At 39.3% G+C, this 15059-nt stretch overlaps 1 protein-coding gene across 2 annotated transcripts in view; it reads left to right on the top strand.

Annotated features, from left to right (window-relative positions):
• PDE11A (phosphodiesterase 11A) overlaps positions 1-15059 on the top strand; it is a 137370-nt gene that overhangs the window by 49122 nt on the left and 73189 nt on the right. For both annotated transcript variants that reach the window (XM_075511602.1, XM_075511603.1), the window contains exons 3-5: positions 7399-7488; positions 9513-9653; positions 14711-14775. In XM_075511602.1, coding sequence (XP_075367717.1) covers positions 7399-7488; positions 9513-9653; positions 14711-14775 — 296 coding nt within the window. The remainder of the gene's footprint in view (positions 1-7398; positions 7489-9512; positions 9654-14710; positions 14776-15059) is intronic.

Genomic DNA, 15059 nt, shown 5'->3' on the forward strand with positions numbered 1-15059 from the left:
TTGCTTTTCCTGCTGGAAATCCTGGCTTAGTATCATATGTTGAATAACTTAGCGACAGCTTGAAGTGTCTGCTGGGACAGGGCTTATTACTGGGCATCACTGATTCAGGTGTGTGTAAAATAAGGAGAAATTTCCACTGAAAATAGCTGGATTTTTGCATGTATGAGATCAGAAGATTGGATCCTAGAATAGTAGCCATTTTACATATATTTAAATTATTTTTTGCTTTCTAGTCTTTAGCAGAAATGTTTTCGTATTTCAGATTTATTTGAAGCAACAGCATTTAAAATGAGGTACTCTGTGGAAACTTACGGTACGATTTATTGTCCTTTCCGCTTTATACCGAGTGCTAAATTCAATGCAATGTTAAAATGTTTAAATATGTGTTACAGAATATTGCTAAAAATAGGTTTAATAGCCACTGCCAATGTTTTTGTGTGTATGACAGAATAATTCAGTGTGGCTTGTTTAGATTTTTTTGAGCTTCACCTCCTGCTAGTGATGGCAGATATGAATAATGTTTAGCTGTAAAGTGACTGGGGCAAGAAATCTCAAAATATCTGCCAGAAAAATGAAATAGGATTAGTGTATAGTTCTGACTGTATAAACAGCTTTAAAAGTGTATTATTCCGAATCAAATTCAATGTGTTCATTTGTTTTCCCGGTTTAAAGATCTTAGGTGCATAGCAGAAAAGAGAGAAAGATGGGTTTTGTGCTGTAGCAACTGGAAGGCAGTGATGGGGGCCTGGAAAAAGGTCAGAGGCTGAGGCTGTACCAGTTTTAAGCTGCACTCCCGCCCTTTCCTGCCCCTTGGTCCTGCATGCGATAGTCTCCCAGGGCCATGGCTTGTGCGGACAGTGACCTACATAGGAGTCAGGTTTTAAAACTCTAATAAGTCTGTTCCTACAGGAGACCTGTGTTGTAATCTGTCTGGTGACGCAGTTATCTAGTTTGAATGTGTGCCAGTAATGATACGAGGCAGCCAAGCAGAGAGTTAGTGCTGAAGAAATGCTCCCATGGTCCTTTTTAGGCTATTTACAGCCACCAAAAGCTTCCATGGTTAGTCAGTCAGCTTTATAGGACAGAGATGCTGCCGTACGTTTGCAAGCATTAGGGCATTTTTATGGTACTGCATAAATAATAACCACATGCAAATGGACATAAAAAAAAAAAAGTCAGAGGCAATAGAAAATTGGCCCAGGAGCCTCTGCAGATTCACTGATATAAGCGGGAGCTATGTGCCCTGTTTGTATGCCCGTATTTCATGGGGTGTCTCTACCAAGCAATTTTTCTGTCTATGCTTGGGGTGGAAAAGTAATTTTGGAAAATATTTCTGAGAATTGCAAACCTAGATGACGATCAGATTTTATCAGAGGCATGGATAGCCAGACACTGCACAGCTGGCAGAGGTAATGGAGTTTGGATGAGTGCTTGTGCTTAACCATTTTGCAATTGATTTTGGTTTATTGTTTTCAGAATTCAGTAGAATATTTCACTCTCTGAACTTATTTTTAACACTTCAGGAAGTGTTTCAAAGGGCAGCTGGCTTCCCTGACTTGGTTTTAAGTATGTCCACAAAATGTTTATAACTTTAAACTATAGCAAAAACATTTACTTTAAAAAGACTTTTTTTCTCTTTCTAGGAAGCCTGTACTACCTCCCTTCCCCCACAGACTTACCAAGCAAGCTGTATAAAGAGAAGTGGCTCTTGTGGCCACTAAAGAAAACAGTTGAACCAGACAAGCATTTGCTGAGAGCTTAACCTGGAGTTTGTGCCAGCTTGAGTACACAAGCCTGACTGAGAGGCTTCTTTCTTTCATTAGGCATCAAAATTGTTTTGTTTTGTGACCACAGGTAGAAGGATGCTTGGAGTATGTCAGAAGCCATGAGTTAGACTATATCTATCAGATAGTTATGGCAGTGGGTGCTCTCTGAGGATGCTTAGCGCGGGCAAACCGCATGTGGGGGAGGCAGGGTAAATGTCATTGCATCTAGCTGAAGCTGAACTCAGGGCTGCTTTCCAGCCAGCAAGCGTGAAGCTAGCATTTTATCTCTGCAGTGTGCTGCCATTTCAGCACTGGCTGTTTTTCACGATTAGCTAATAACTTTCTGCATTGCAGGTTTGCATGCATACAGCTTCATTGTCTATATCATTACCTGTCAGGAAAAAAAAAAAAAGGGGCAAAAGACATGTTGAAATCTGCAGATATGGGCACCTATATTCCTGAATAGGGTAAGAAAAATAATATTTCATACTGTTTTGTCGTCAATGTGGAGTTTGTGCTATTTGTGAAGGTAAAACAACACTGAGGCTAGGAAACTAAAGGCTTTTATACCTTCTTTTCTTGAAGAGAAAATTTCAAAACTTATTTCCCATGAGACACCTAATTCTAGAAAATAGCCTTCTTTTGAACATTTCAAGTAGGAACCAGCAGGGCTTTTCTTGGGTAGCAAGGGAAGGGTTTCCATAAGGACCATCGTCCCAAGGCCGTGTGATGAAGGGAAAGGCATTGTCAGAAAGTTCTTTGTCAGAGGTCTCCTCCTACCTGTTTCTGATGGTAAAAAAATTTATATCATATATGCAGTTATTGTGAAACCCAAGCCCAGATAATGAGAGAAACCCTTAACTTATTTTTAGCAGTTCAAAAGAACGCTGATAAGTGTCTTATTAACTTATGTATTCTGACTATGTCTCAGCACCTATGAAAAGCCAGATGAAAGGAAAATGAGTGTCACATCTCAAGACATTGTGATGCTGTAGTGTAGGTGTCCAAATGCTGATGTGCCCAGACAACTATGCAACCAGGTATGGAACTTTTGGCTGGTAAAATTGTGATTACGAAGATGAAATGTATGGAAGACTGTCCTCTGAAATTCTGAGGGAGAACTGGTGTGCTTTATCTGGATTTTGGAACTGATGCCATAAAAACCCCCCAAACAATGAAACAAGCACAGGTTGCAGCTTTCTTGTCCTAGCAGATAATATTGCAGAATGTGGGAATGCTTTGTACTTCCAAATATCAAGCTACTGTTTCAGTTTTTATTGTGGGTTTAAAGGTCTAACTTTGGGCATACAAGTTTGGAGATGTGTGGAGATACTAAAGCAATGGGAATATATCCTTCTGTGGGAAGGAAAAAATAACTGTGGTGATGGCAATCATTTGATCTTACTGGTGTAGTTTTGCAGAAAAGATAAGTCATCTTCAGGACCTAGCTGAAAATGTAAGTGGTGGCATAATTGAATATTAAAGCTTCTAGTATTTATCCTATTCATTCCTTTGGTAGTTGTGTTTTAATGCTCCTAACATAAAATAACGCCATAACAAAATAATAGAATTTAGAAATTATGGGGATGCGATATTGAACCGGTGCCCATTACTTCATCTTCTTTTCATAGATGGTTTCCTGCCCTGATAAAATATTGAACAGTTTGTAAGTGAGGACAGCTTTTTAGCTTTTGTATGCCACTGTGAATTTGTGAGGTGAGTGTAGTTCCTACCCAAGGATGTAGTACTTATTGGAGGCTTAGGTGTGAGAAACTGGGTAAGGTTACCTGGACCCTGAGTGCTCAAGTAATTCACAACATAATCTTGTTAACCTGCAGTTACTCTATCTGAATTGCCTTATAGTTGGCACCGAAAAAAATGGCGGTCTCTTCCAACATCTCAGCAGGTTCATTAGATTAGCTTATTATTCAGACTGGACATCATTTTTATAAAATATACTATTACATATTTACCGATTTGTTTGTTAATATGCTACAAAGTACTGTGGTGAATCATTACAACTAATTTTACTTGCCAAAAATAATGAGGTTTCTCTGTTAAAGCTATATTTTTTTTATGTTTTTATATTCTGTCTGTTTGCTTTCTTAGGAAATTGCTTTGTTTAATAAATCTGCAGGCTCTTTTCCTGTCATTAATTCAAAATAGATGTGGAAGGAAATTTTCTTTCAGATATAGTCCATTTTGCTTCAAAGTTATTTTTTTTAAATGGCCTTCCGTATAGCAAAGGGAAATTATTTTACGTCCTTTAGAAGGGTATGTTAGGTGTTTTTCCATGAGTTTCACACCAGTGTTTTGTGCTCTGGTGTAATGGAAACATGTTGCATACTGAACCTTTGGATGAGATGTCAGTGGATCCTTTACAAGTTCCAGCATCAGGTTGGCTTCACTGTGTAGTAAAACTATTTGGTAAAACCTGTACAGGCGTTGGCTGGTAGAGGCAAGCTGTCCTGGCCTGTTCAGTGCCGCAAGGAGAAGGGAGCAGCAGACAGGGAGAAAGAGAACAGCTCCTTAACAAGATCTTGTCTCACCGAGGCAAGTTAAAATAACCATGTCATTTATCTGTCGTTTTCTGTCACGTGCTGCTTAACAGTGTATCTATGTCCAACCTTTCAATACTCGGTCCTTTCAGTACAATTTAGTCTTCTGCCCAATTTATTTGCTGTTACCAAAAGTCAGTATTATGTTACTGAAGCATATCCATGCTGGAGAATTAAGATAGTAAAATATGAACTATTCTTTATGCTCATTATAAGTTGCATCCTTCTGTTTAAGGAGAAATAGTAATAATCAGAAGGAATGGAAATGGAATTACAGTGCATTATGGTTCAGTGATGCAATAAGTTTTTACCTTGGAGCACCAGACGATTAGTAATTATATACCTATCACTTAAACGGAGGAAAAAAGGATGTGTCCAGCTTATGGTGGTGTGTGCTCTTTCCTCAACTTCTTGTGTTCTCTTTGGAGGGAAAAATCCCTGAAGTGAATCTGGCATAACAATACCAGCTCCTTACAGTATGTGGCTCAGACAGGTAAGAGTTGAATGTTATATTACTCCATATTTGTATGGAGTGTCCACAGCCATAGCATCAACATGTTGGAGCTGCTTGTAAAGCAGTCTCGAGTACTGCGGATTTAAATTAGTAATTCAAAGTCAGAACGTGATAATTGCTTTCTACTCCATTCTGCAATTTTGGTTAAAAAAGTCTTATTTAAAATTCAGTTACGATTAGAAATGTCTTTATTCTTTGTTTATTTGGTACTGTATTACAATTTGCCAAAAGCGGGTTTAGGCAGCAGTCACCCTTACCGTTCAGAAAGCTCAAAAGAGGAACAACAGTAGGCTTTTGTTTTGTCAATTGTTCTTTTGTAAACAGGGATAATTGATTTGCGTGTTATCACAGGGTGGTTCCTCTCTACCTGATGGTTGGTTTGTTGTAGTTTTTTTTTCTTCATAGCCGTGGACATTTAATAAATGTCTTCTACTGATTATCTTAAACAGCTTGGTATCTCTTTCTTAGTTGCACAGCACCTTACACAATTAGTTCGAGTGGTGAAAAGAATGATGTAAGTTAACGGCTTTCCAGACTCTTGACATTTTATAAGCCAGTGTTTTATGGATGTTAATTTCTATATAGAGAGTCAGTGCCTTGGAATTTGGGTTCCAAAGGCAGTGTTTTTCAATATTGCAAAACAGTATTTTCTTCTTGCTAAAAAAGACGTCTTTGCTAGCTGTTTTTGTGATGGCTGAAGGTTCATAAACTTCTTGTACGCTTTCCATTGCCACAGGGTCACATTACTTTTGGGAATAGAAGTTCCAATGTGGGGGCAAATAGTAAATACTAGTATTTACTTATTTTTATTAAGTAAAAATGTATCCAGTCTCATTATGATATTCATAATTACACTAAAGGTCAGATTTTTCTCAGGTTAAAGTTTTTTTCCTCTGCATCTTTTACTTGGCTGTGGCATTTAGTACTATTACAAGAAAATATAGATAAGTGTGTTGTTTCATTTTTGAAATAAAATCTAAACTGAAATATGAAAAATTCTCTCGGAGAAGTTCTTGTCATAAAAAATGAACCCCTCTTAGCCATTTGTTACTGTCTTTATTTTTCATTTTGTGTACTCTTTCCTGCAGATCAGGTGTAATAGCTGGCTAGTTTAATTACTGCCTCTCTGAAAAGATAAGTCTTTATAGAGTCTGAAGTGTGTCATTTTCCGTTAGAGGGGGACCATGATGGGAAGGGGACAAAAGTAAATTGTTTGCAAATTAGCAGTATAGGAGTATTTGTGTGCACCCTTAAAATCTGCAGTTATTCTGAAAGAATGACAGCTGCGAAGGTGCAAAATTCAGAGGATCTGAAGATCCTTTTAGAAAACTCATCATTACTCAAACACAAACGAAGTAGACATGTAGCCAATGGAGTGTTTAAGGAAGATAAAGTAGAACAGCAGTTGCTGCTGTTTTGGTTCTTCTGGATGCTTGCAATTCTTGGGTTTTTTTCCTCAAATAGTCTCAAGAGCCTGCTTCCCTGGGTTAGCAGTAGTTTTCTAATTAAATGGAATTTCAAAGACAAATGCCAGTTTCGCAATGCCAACGCTTGTCACAGAAAGGATTGCTTACAGTGGATCTCCCAGTCGACAGGCCAGGGAGAAGAAAGGTTAGCTGCTGCAGCATTCTTTTGGCTCTGTAAACAGCAGAGTGCCCCAACTCTCACTGGCTTTGCAAACGTTAAAGCTATTTAGCACCTATAAAATTTACTTAATGTCTCAGACCTAAGCTTGGGAACCACTTGGCAGTGGCAGTATGTTACAGACTTGTTATCAGTATGTGGCTTAAAAACGCTAATATTATTGGACTTCTATCCATTGTCATCCTTGTCATCCTTGTGGAAGTGCCAGTCCTACAGGTATTCAAGTATTTGACTAGCCTAGTTTATTCATTTCACAGAGAGCCAGCCTAAAGTATGCCTAAACTCATAGCCAGCCTAAAGTCATCTTGTGCACCTCAGAATATTTTCCCAGTCCCTCTTGTCCAATCTTTCTTAATGTGTGGTGATACATTAAGGCCTAGTTTCTCAAGCATTTTTTTTTTTTTTTTTCATTGAGAAGACAATCAGCTTTCTGACTAATAGTTTTGGATCAATGTGCTGTGTTCTACTGTGCTGGTATTCTCCAAAATCTACATCCTCTAGAAATCAGCAGGAATGTGACTCAAGCTTGCTTGTTGAGCTTAGAACAAAAAAGCAGTCCAGAAAAATAAAGAATACTTTTTCTAGGGAAGCTGTAGTGTCTACATTAATTTAATGTAGTCTTCAGCAGACATTTTATAGACTTGAGAATCTGCAGTTTTCCAGACAAGTTATAGAGGAACCCTCACCGCTGGGACGTGTGAACTCAAATGCATTTGTTCTTTCCTACCCATTCAATCTCTGTTCCACCCGTTTTATATGCCTTGCCTATGATGATTTTGTTTTGTATTTAGTGTTCTGCTGAAAAGTGAGTGAGCTGAGACCCTCCTGGGACACGTCACCTAAGTTTAGGTCTCTCTGCTAGTAACATGTCTAATTGCAGTTGTTTTTAATGACTGGGAGTTTCCTTTGATACTAGGTGATGCAGATGTATCTCCCATTCTGTGGGATTGCCATATCGAATGCCCAGCTATTTGCAGCTTCAAGGAAGGAATATGACAGAAGCAGGGTAAGTAAAAAATGTATATTGGACCAATATAAAACCTTCATCTTCTGTTCCTTCAGATTCCAGCTACGCATACGTGTTTGCTAAGCAGACAGTTTTAAATATGTTTTATTTCAAAAAATGCATTTTCAACATATCACCGTCTTGACTGAGGCAGCAAGCAGAGAGTGTGGGAGGGAAATACGCTCGTGGTGGTGGCTGTTGTTTCCTGATGTCAGTTCCACGTTTCGTAGTGCTGAAACAATTGTGTTTGTGACACAGATGGTGCAGGAGAGTTACTTTTATGAGAGTTTGAATCTCTGCCAAATTCCAGTAATATCAAACCTTTGCCATCCTGAGTTTGTAATATTCAATTCGTGTGCAAATAATGTGGATATATCTTTATAGAAGTAAGCAAGAAAAAAAACCCCTGTATGTGAAGGGTTTTGACAGCATGTGTCTGCATAGATACATTACTCACATTACTCATGATTGCTGATGCCATGCATGAGTTGGGACAGGAGGTCCCAAAGAAGTGAAAATAATGCTGAGCTCATATCATTTACTTCTCAGAGAGGTCTTTATATTTTTTTAAGAAACAGAATGGTAATCTTGAGGGTTTTTTTATAATTGTTGGCTTTTTTTTTTAAATCACCTTTCCTGCAGTGACAGGAAATGATACTTTCGTAATCACGGATTACAGCTCCAAAGCTTCAGTAGAAATACTACTGGTAGTGCTGAACCTACTCTTGCTTCACAAAGGGGGAAACTAGAGTGAGTTGGGTCTGTGTATTGAGCACTGAGATTTGTATATTCAGGATTTTGGTGCTTTCCATGTATGGAAACTAATGCTTTCCACTACTTTGAAAACTAACAATAGCCCTTTCTAATGGTGTATATATTTAAGAGTCATGAAGCATCTGAGCCTGTCTTCTGTTCAGGTCTGACTACAGACCACTATATTTTGGAGTGGAGACGTGGAGGAGACTTGAGGGAAAAAAAAATATTTTCTGCCAAAGATTCTTTTCTTTGTTTGATGTTCAAACAAAATAATTGTTTGACTACACAGAGACTTAAAATTTGCTGCAGATTCCCAGCCTGGAGGGAACAGTGGCAAACTTTTGAGGAGTCAGCATTTAATCTTCTGAGGGAGGCATTCAGCAGAAAAGTATTAGGGACATTCTCATTCTTCATCAGAAAATGGTAGATTCTGGTGGTTGGACACATCAGGAAATTGGCTCAGAAATACAGATTTTTTTTGTTTGTTTGTTTCTTGTTGCCACTTCAGCCGTGCGAGGCATAACAAATATCATTGCCATTTGACAGCTACATGGTGGCCTGTACTTAATTGCATTTCTGACCTGTTGGTGGTCTTTAGCTTTGCCTAGTCCATGGTTGAAATTAGTTGGCAAGTAACACGTGATGGACAACCCCATACTTTGCCTTCCCTATCAAACTGGACACTAATGGTGGCAACTTCCAGTGACTGTGACCAACATTTTGCTGATGACCACTGTGTTAGGAGAGCTAAGACCACTAACGTTTACATGCTTACCTACATGGATGTTCTTTAGTGTCAGTGCCCTAAACCAGAAGAAAGGAAAAAGCACACTTTGGACCCATGGTAAGAAAGAACACGGCCTATTATTTTTAAAGTTGATGAGATGAGAGGGGAAGTGCTTCATGTTTAAATGCACCAGCAAATTCAATATAGCAAATCAAGTAACTCAATCCATACTGCATACTTGGAGAGTTGCATTACAGCTATTGTTTCATTTTTGGACCACAGTGAAATAGTTTGAAAGATTCCCATTGTTTGCTAGGAGTTGGATTGTGCCCAGTTGTGAGCTAAGAAATACTTAACTTCTTTCTTTCTTCAGATACCCCCACCCCAATTCTGTTGCCATAATCATTAAGAACTTTATTTGAATTAAGATTTCAATGGATCACTCATTAAAATCAAGCCCAGAGATTATGCCTCCTTTGCAATACTCCATGTATTTATTAATTGTACAACCAATACAAGAGTTTTCTGTCCTTGTATGCAGGCTTTACTGGAAGTAGTGAATGATCTCTTTGAGGAACAGACTGACTTGGAGAAAATTGTCAAGAAAATTATGCATCGGGCCCAGACTCTGCTGAAGTGTGAACGGTGCTCAGTATTACTTCTGGAAGATATCGAATCACCAGTAAGTATGGCTGCACATCCTGTAGAGAGGCTAATACTTGAGTGATGGAGCAGCTGCTTTTATTGTGGTGAAGCTGTTTCATATCATATGTAAGTACCGAACAGCAAGTATTCTTCCAGCACGTCATTCTTAAACGTACATTAGGTACAGGTCGAATCTTTGTCAACACCACTGTTGTGGTTTAACCCCAGTAGGCGGCTAAGCCCCACATAGCCGCTCACTCATTTCCCTACCCCAGTGGGATGGGGAAGGGAATTGAAAGGGTAAAAATGTGAAAACTCGTGGGTTGAGATAAAGACAGTTCAGTAGGCAAAGCAAAAGCTGTGTGCACAAGCAAAGCAAAATAAGGAATTCATATGCTACTTCCACTTGGCAGGCAGGTGTTCAGTCATTTGCAGGAAAGCAGGGCTTCATCACATGTAACAGTTACTTGGGAAGACAAATGCCATAACTCTGAAAGTGCCCCCCTTCCTCCTCCTTCCTGCAGCTTTTATTGCTGAGCATGATGTCATATGCTATGGGGATATCCCTTTGGTCAGTTGGGGTCAGCTGTCCTGGCTGTCTCCCCTCCCAATGTATTGTCCACCCCCCAATCTGTTCACTGGGGCAGCAGAGTGAGAAACAGAGGTAGCCTTCACACTGTGTAAGTGCTGTTCAGCAATAATGGAAACATCCCTGTGCTATCAGTGCTGTTTTCATCACAAATCTAAAACACATCACCATACAAGCTACTGTGAAGAAAATTAACTCTATCCCAGCCAAAACCAGTATAGCCACTTTTTCAAATGGAAACGGAAAGGTACATTTATGATTCCTTCTGGTTATTTGAAGGCATTTAATGGGATGTCTGTAAGTTGCTGATGGATCTATCAGTGGTGTGATCCAGCTGATACGCTATGATTCTCAGCTGTCTGTGTGACGGAGTTAGTGCTTACTACAGAGCAGCTAGGGCAGCTTAACTGAGAAGCGAGGTGCTCCTGTGGTCTGCTTAAAAAATAAAAATGACCTGATTTGTTATCAAATATTTATTTGCTCACTTCCTTTCTTTCATAGTGTAGCCACTAGAAGGAAATAAAAATCCTGTCTGTAGCTTCGTTTACATTTACCTGGGATTTATGACCTTGCTAACATTTTCAGGCTAATGACTTATCAAATGGGTGGTGCTTGCAAGCAGTTTCAGAACCAGAAACAGTTACATCATCAACCAAATCTTTAATGCTCATTTTTAGAACTAACCTTTTCTGCATACATCCTAATAAATAATTATCAGACATCTTTCTTGATATTTCTACGGTGTTCATACTTTTGCACCTGTTATTGTTGTTTAACTGTAGCAAACTGAAATACTTACGTAGTTTCTATTCTAGTATGTAACATGTTACATCTTTAATCAGACTACTGGTGCCTCAGAAATAACAGATAAAAATAAACTCATCAAGACTTTGTTAACTGACCATCCTGTGTATTCAGCAACTCAGTGGACTTTACAGCAATCTAATCAGTGTCTTCACAGTAGTCAGCTGAACTTGTCTCACAAATGGTTTTTTGTGGAATCCAGTATTTGAATGTGGAAGAACAGCAAGACAGTAAGGGCTGAACTTGCAACATAGGGAGTTTTCTCAGCTACTTTTGGTGGCCACTACTCGATCGGATTTGTTCCTTCCTGAAACTTTTCCACTCACTCTAGCTGTTGGAAGAGGTATGTCTGGGAGTATGTTTGCACATTTTAACAAGTTTCTTTAATACTTCGCAAAATAAATAATGAGAACCAGTCTCAGTTCCTAAATTATGAAAATCTGTGAAAAGATAAGTCCTCTTGTTATTTTGACCTAGTAATTTTTCCCTGAGGTAACAGAAAATCCATTGGAAAAGACACATTTGCATACAAATGTCTAGATAGTTATGTACTTGTTCTTGTGATAGGGAGAAGCTTTTGCATTGAGCAGTTGAAGCAAAAATATGACTTTCAGCATTACTGAAGTGTTTGGTTTTTGCAATTGCTCTGTCCACTTGACCAAGGAATAATTATTTCACTGCAGAGCTCTGTTAAGTTGAACAGATGGATGTAAGCTATATGAAAGCATTTGTCAAGAGTTGGATTTCATGCAGTTTTGACAGGGGCTTTCACTGGGACTTTAGTACTGCCATTCATAGGGTATGAGAGCCTCTTTAAAATTGTTTAACATTTTTATGACTATTGGTATTAGTAGTAAAATAAGTGACTGCCTTTATATTGGTAAGTCCCTTCAGTGTTTTCAGGCTATTCAACACAAACTGTCCTCCTTTCTACTGATTTGAGAAGTAGTTGAAGGATAAAAATGTTGCTTGTAATATCATTCTTTTTTCTATCCAAGTATCTTTGGATTCACTGACTATGTAATTGATTATTTGTTGCTGGGCTGTGACAAGTCTAAATGATTATCAGAGACAGAATCAAAAGTTGTGTGTATGGCAGAAAAAAACCCATTGTTTTCTTTCCTGGAGGAAAGATGTGATTCTCATTTCATTTAAACTAATAGAAATTAAGTACTTTCAGTGGAGTATACCCTAAATTACAGTAGCTTTCATAAAAGCAAGATCGAGGTTTGTATTTCATTTATATAGTCTCTGTTATAGAATTTTAATGTTTCTAGTTTATTTTCTCTTTCTAGACCCCCCACACTGATTTTATAATTACAAGATACAGTTCTACTACATTCTCATGAAATGCCACTATGTTTGCAAGTATAATATGATTTTTTTTTTTTTTTCACAGAACAGTACATTGTGTTAGTAGCAGGCTGTGGGTGGCATTGTTCACTTCATTTTTCTGCTCTTGGTACTATTCTTACCTTTGAGCATGGAGGGGTTTTTTCCAAACTACAGGCAATGAGTTCTCATTCCTCTAGACCAAATTCTGAAATGTGAACAGCCAAGGTATTCAGTTAAGCCTAAACTTTTTCTAAACATTCATAAATCTTAGGTTAATGTGGAGTAGGAGAATAGCATCTTGACACCCACTTGGTCATTTTTACAAGTGGCAAAACAGTTATTTTCCTGATTTCCCCCTGTTTTGGAGGGTTAACCTATATATCAAAATAGATCTCCATAGAGTAATTAAATGTTAAGCCATGTCTAAAATACCGTCATTTGTGCATCGTATGAAAAGCTTTTACAATACAGAACTGAAGTGGAAGATGGGGGCTCATAGAATCATAGAATCGTTTAGGTTGGAAAAGACCTTTAAGATCATCAAGTCCAGCTGTTAACCTAGCACTGCCAATTCCACCACTACACCATGTCCCTAAGCACCTCATCCAAACTTCTTTTAAATACCCCCAGGGATGGCGACTCCACCACTTCCCTGGGCAGCCTGTTCCAATCCTTCACAACCCCTTTCGCTGAAGAAATTTTTCCAAATATCCAAAGTAAACCTCCCCTGGAGCAACTTGGGGTCATTTCCTCTTGTCCTATGGCTTGTTACTTGGGAGAAGAGACCAACACCCACCTCGCTACACCCTCCTTTCAGGTAGTTGTAGAGTGACAAGGTCTCCCCTGAGCCTCCTTTTCTCCAGGCTAAACAACCGCAGTTCCCTCAGCCAGTCCTCATCAGACTTGTGCTCCAGACCCTTCACCAGCTTCGTTGCCCTTCTCTGGACACGCTCCAGCACCTCAATGACTCTCTTGTAGTGAGGGGCCCAAAACTGAACGCAGTATTCAAGGTATGGCCTCACCGGTGCCAAGTACATGGAGACAATCACCTCCCTAGTCCTGCTGGCCACACTGTTTCTGATACAGGCCAGGATGCTACTGGCCTTCTTGGCCACCTGGGCACACTGCTGGCTCATATTCAGCTGGTTATTGACCAACACTTCCAGGACCTTTTCCACTGGGTGGCTTTCCAGCCACTCTTCCCCAAGCCTGTAGCGTTGCATGGGGTTGCTGTGACCCAAGTGCAGGACCCGGCACTTGGCCTTGTTGAACCTCATACCATTGGCCTCGGCCCATCGATCCAGCCTGTCCAGATCCCTCTGTAGAGCCTTCCTACCCTCAAGCAGATCAACACTCCCACACAACTTGGTGTCATCTGCAAACTTACTGAGGGTGCACTCGATCCCTTTGTCCAGATCATTGATAAAGACATTAAACAGAACTGGCCCCAACACAGAGCCCTGGGGAACACCACTTGTGACTGGCCGCCAACTGGATTTAACTCCATTCCCCACAACTCTCTGGGCCTGGCCATCCAGTTGGTTTTTTACCCAGTGAAGTGTACTCCTGTCCAAGCCATGAGCAGCCAGTTTCTCCTGGAGAATGCTGTGGGAAACCGTGTCAAAGGCTTTACTAAAGTCCAGGTAGACAACATCCACAGCCTTTCCCTCATCCACTAAGCAGGTCACCTTGTCGTAGAAGGAGATCAGGTTGGTCAAGCAGGAACCGCCCTTCATAAACCCATGCTGACTCGGCCTGATCACCTGGTTGTCCTCTATGTGCTGTGTGATGGCACTCAGGATGATCTGCTCCATCAGCTTTCCCAGCACAGAGGTCAGGCTGACAGGCCTGTAGTTCCCTGGATCCTCCTTCCGGCCCTTCTTGTAGATTGGCATCACATTTGCTAACCTCATACTAGCATCCAAAAACATTACCTGTGTTCTATGTCACATTAGTGACTCTTAAAATGTTTCACTTACGTGCTGTTGGCACATATGTTCAAGGAAAATTGGTTGCAATTAGTAGTGCAAATGGGTCTTTCTGTTTATTTTCCCGTATTAAAAAAAGTGAAGCTTGGGTAAAGCTCCATAATTCATGTTCCAAAGCCCTTTGAAGGGAAGCATATACTGTTGCAGAAAATAGTTTCATGAAGGAATCTAAAGATATAATTTGATTTGATATTTTTTTTAGTGAACTGTGCACAGTGTGTATTTTGAACATGAATTCTCCATTGGGGGAATACAGATTGAATTTTATTCTAAGACCATTGGATAAAAATATAGTTTAAATATAGGAACCTTACATTACTGTTTTCTTACATATTTATTAATCTTAATAACAATTTTAAGTTACTTTTTTTGTGACAGGTGGTGAAATTTACAAAATCCTTTGAGTTGTTATCTCCAAAATGCAGTGCTGATACTGACAACAGGTTAGTGCTCATGTCTTGTGTGGTACTGGATTACTTTATTTTTCCACATAGTTTTGAATTTGCTTGATCATAGTTTTAATTTCTTATGGAACTTTGGGTAGATTTGATTGAAGAGTGTGAGTCTACAGTTTTTACTCAGACAAGACTCCTGCTTGCTTCAAATGGAGCCTTGATTGAATAAATATACGTGCCTATATTTTTTTTATATATATGTGTGTATATATGTGCAGTAACATTGTAGAAGTGTCTCAAAGAAGAAACCAGGAAATAACTGATGACTTTTT

The sequence above is a fragment of the Mycteria americana genome, chromosome 9, assembly GCF_035582795.1.
Source record: "Mycteria americana isolate JAX WOST 10 ecotype Jacksonville Zoo and Gardens chromosome 9, USCA_MyAme_1.0, whole genome shotgun sequence".
Taxonomy (NCBI): domain Eukaryota; kingdom Metazoa; phylum Chordata; class Aves; order Ciconiiformes; family Ciconiidae; genus Mycteria; species Mycteria americana.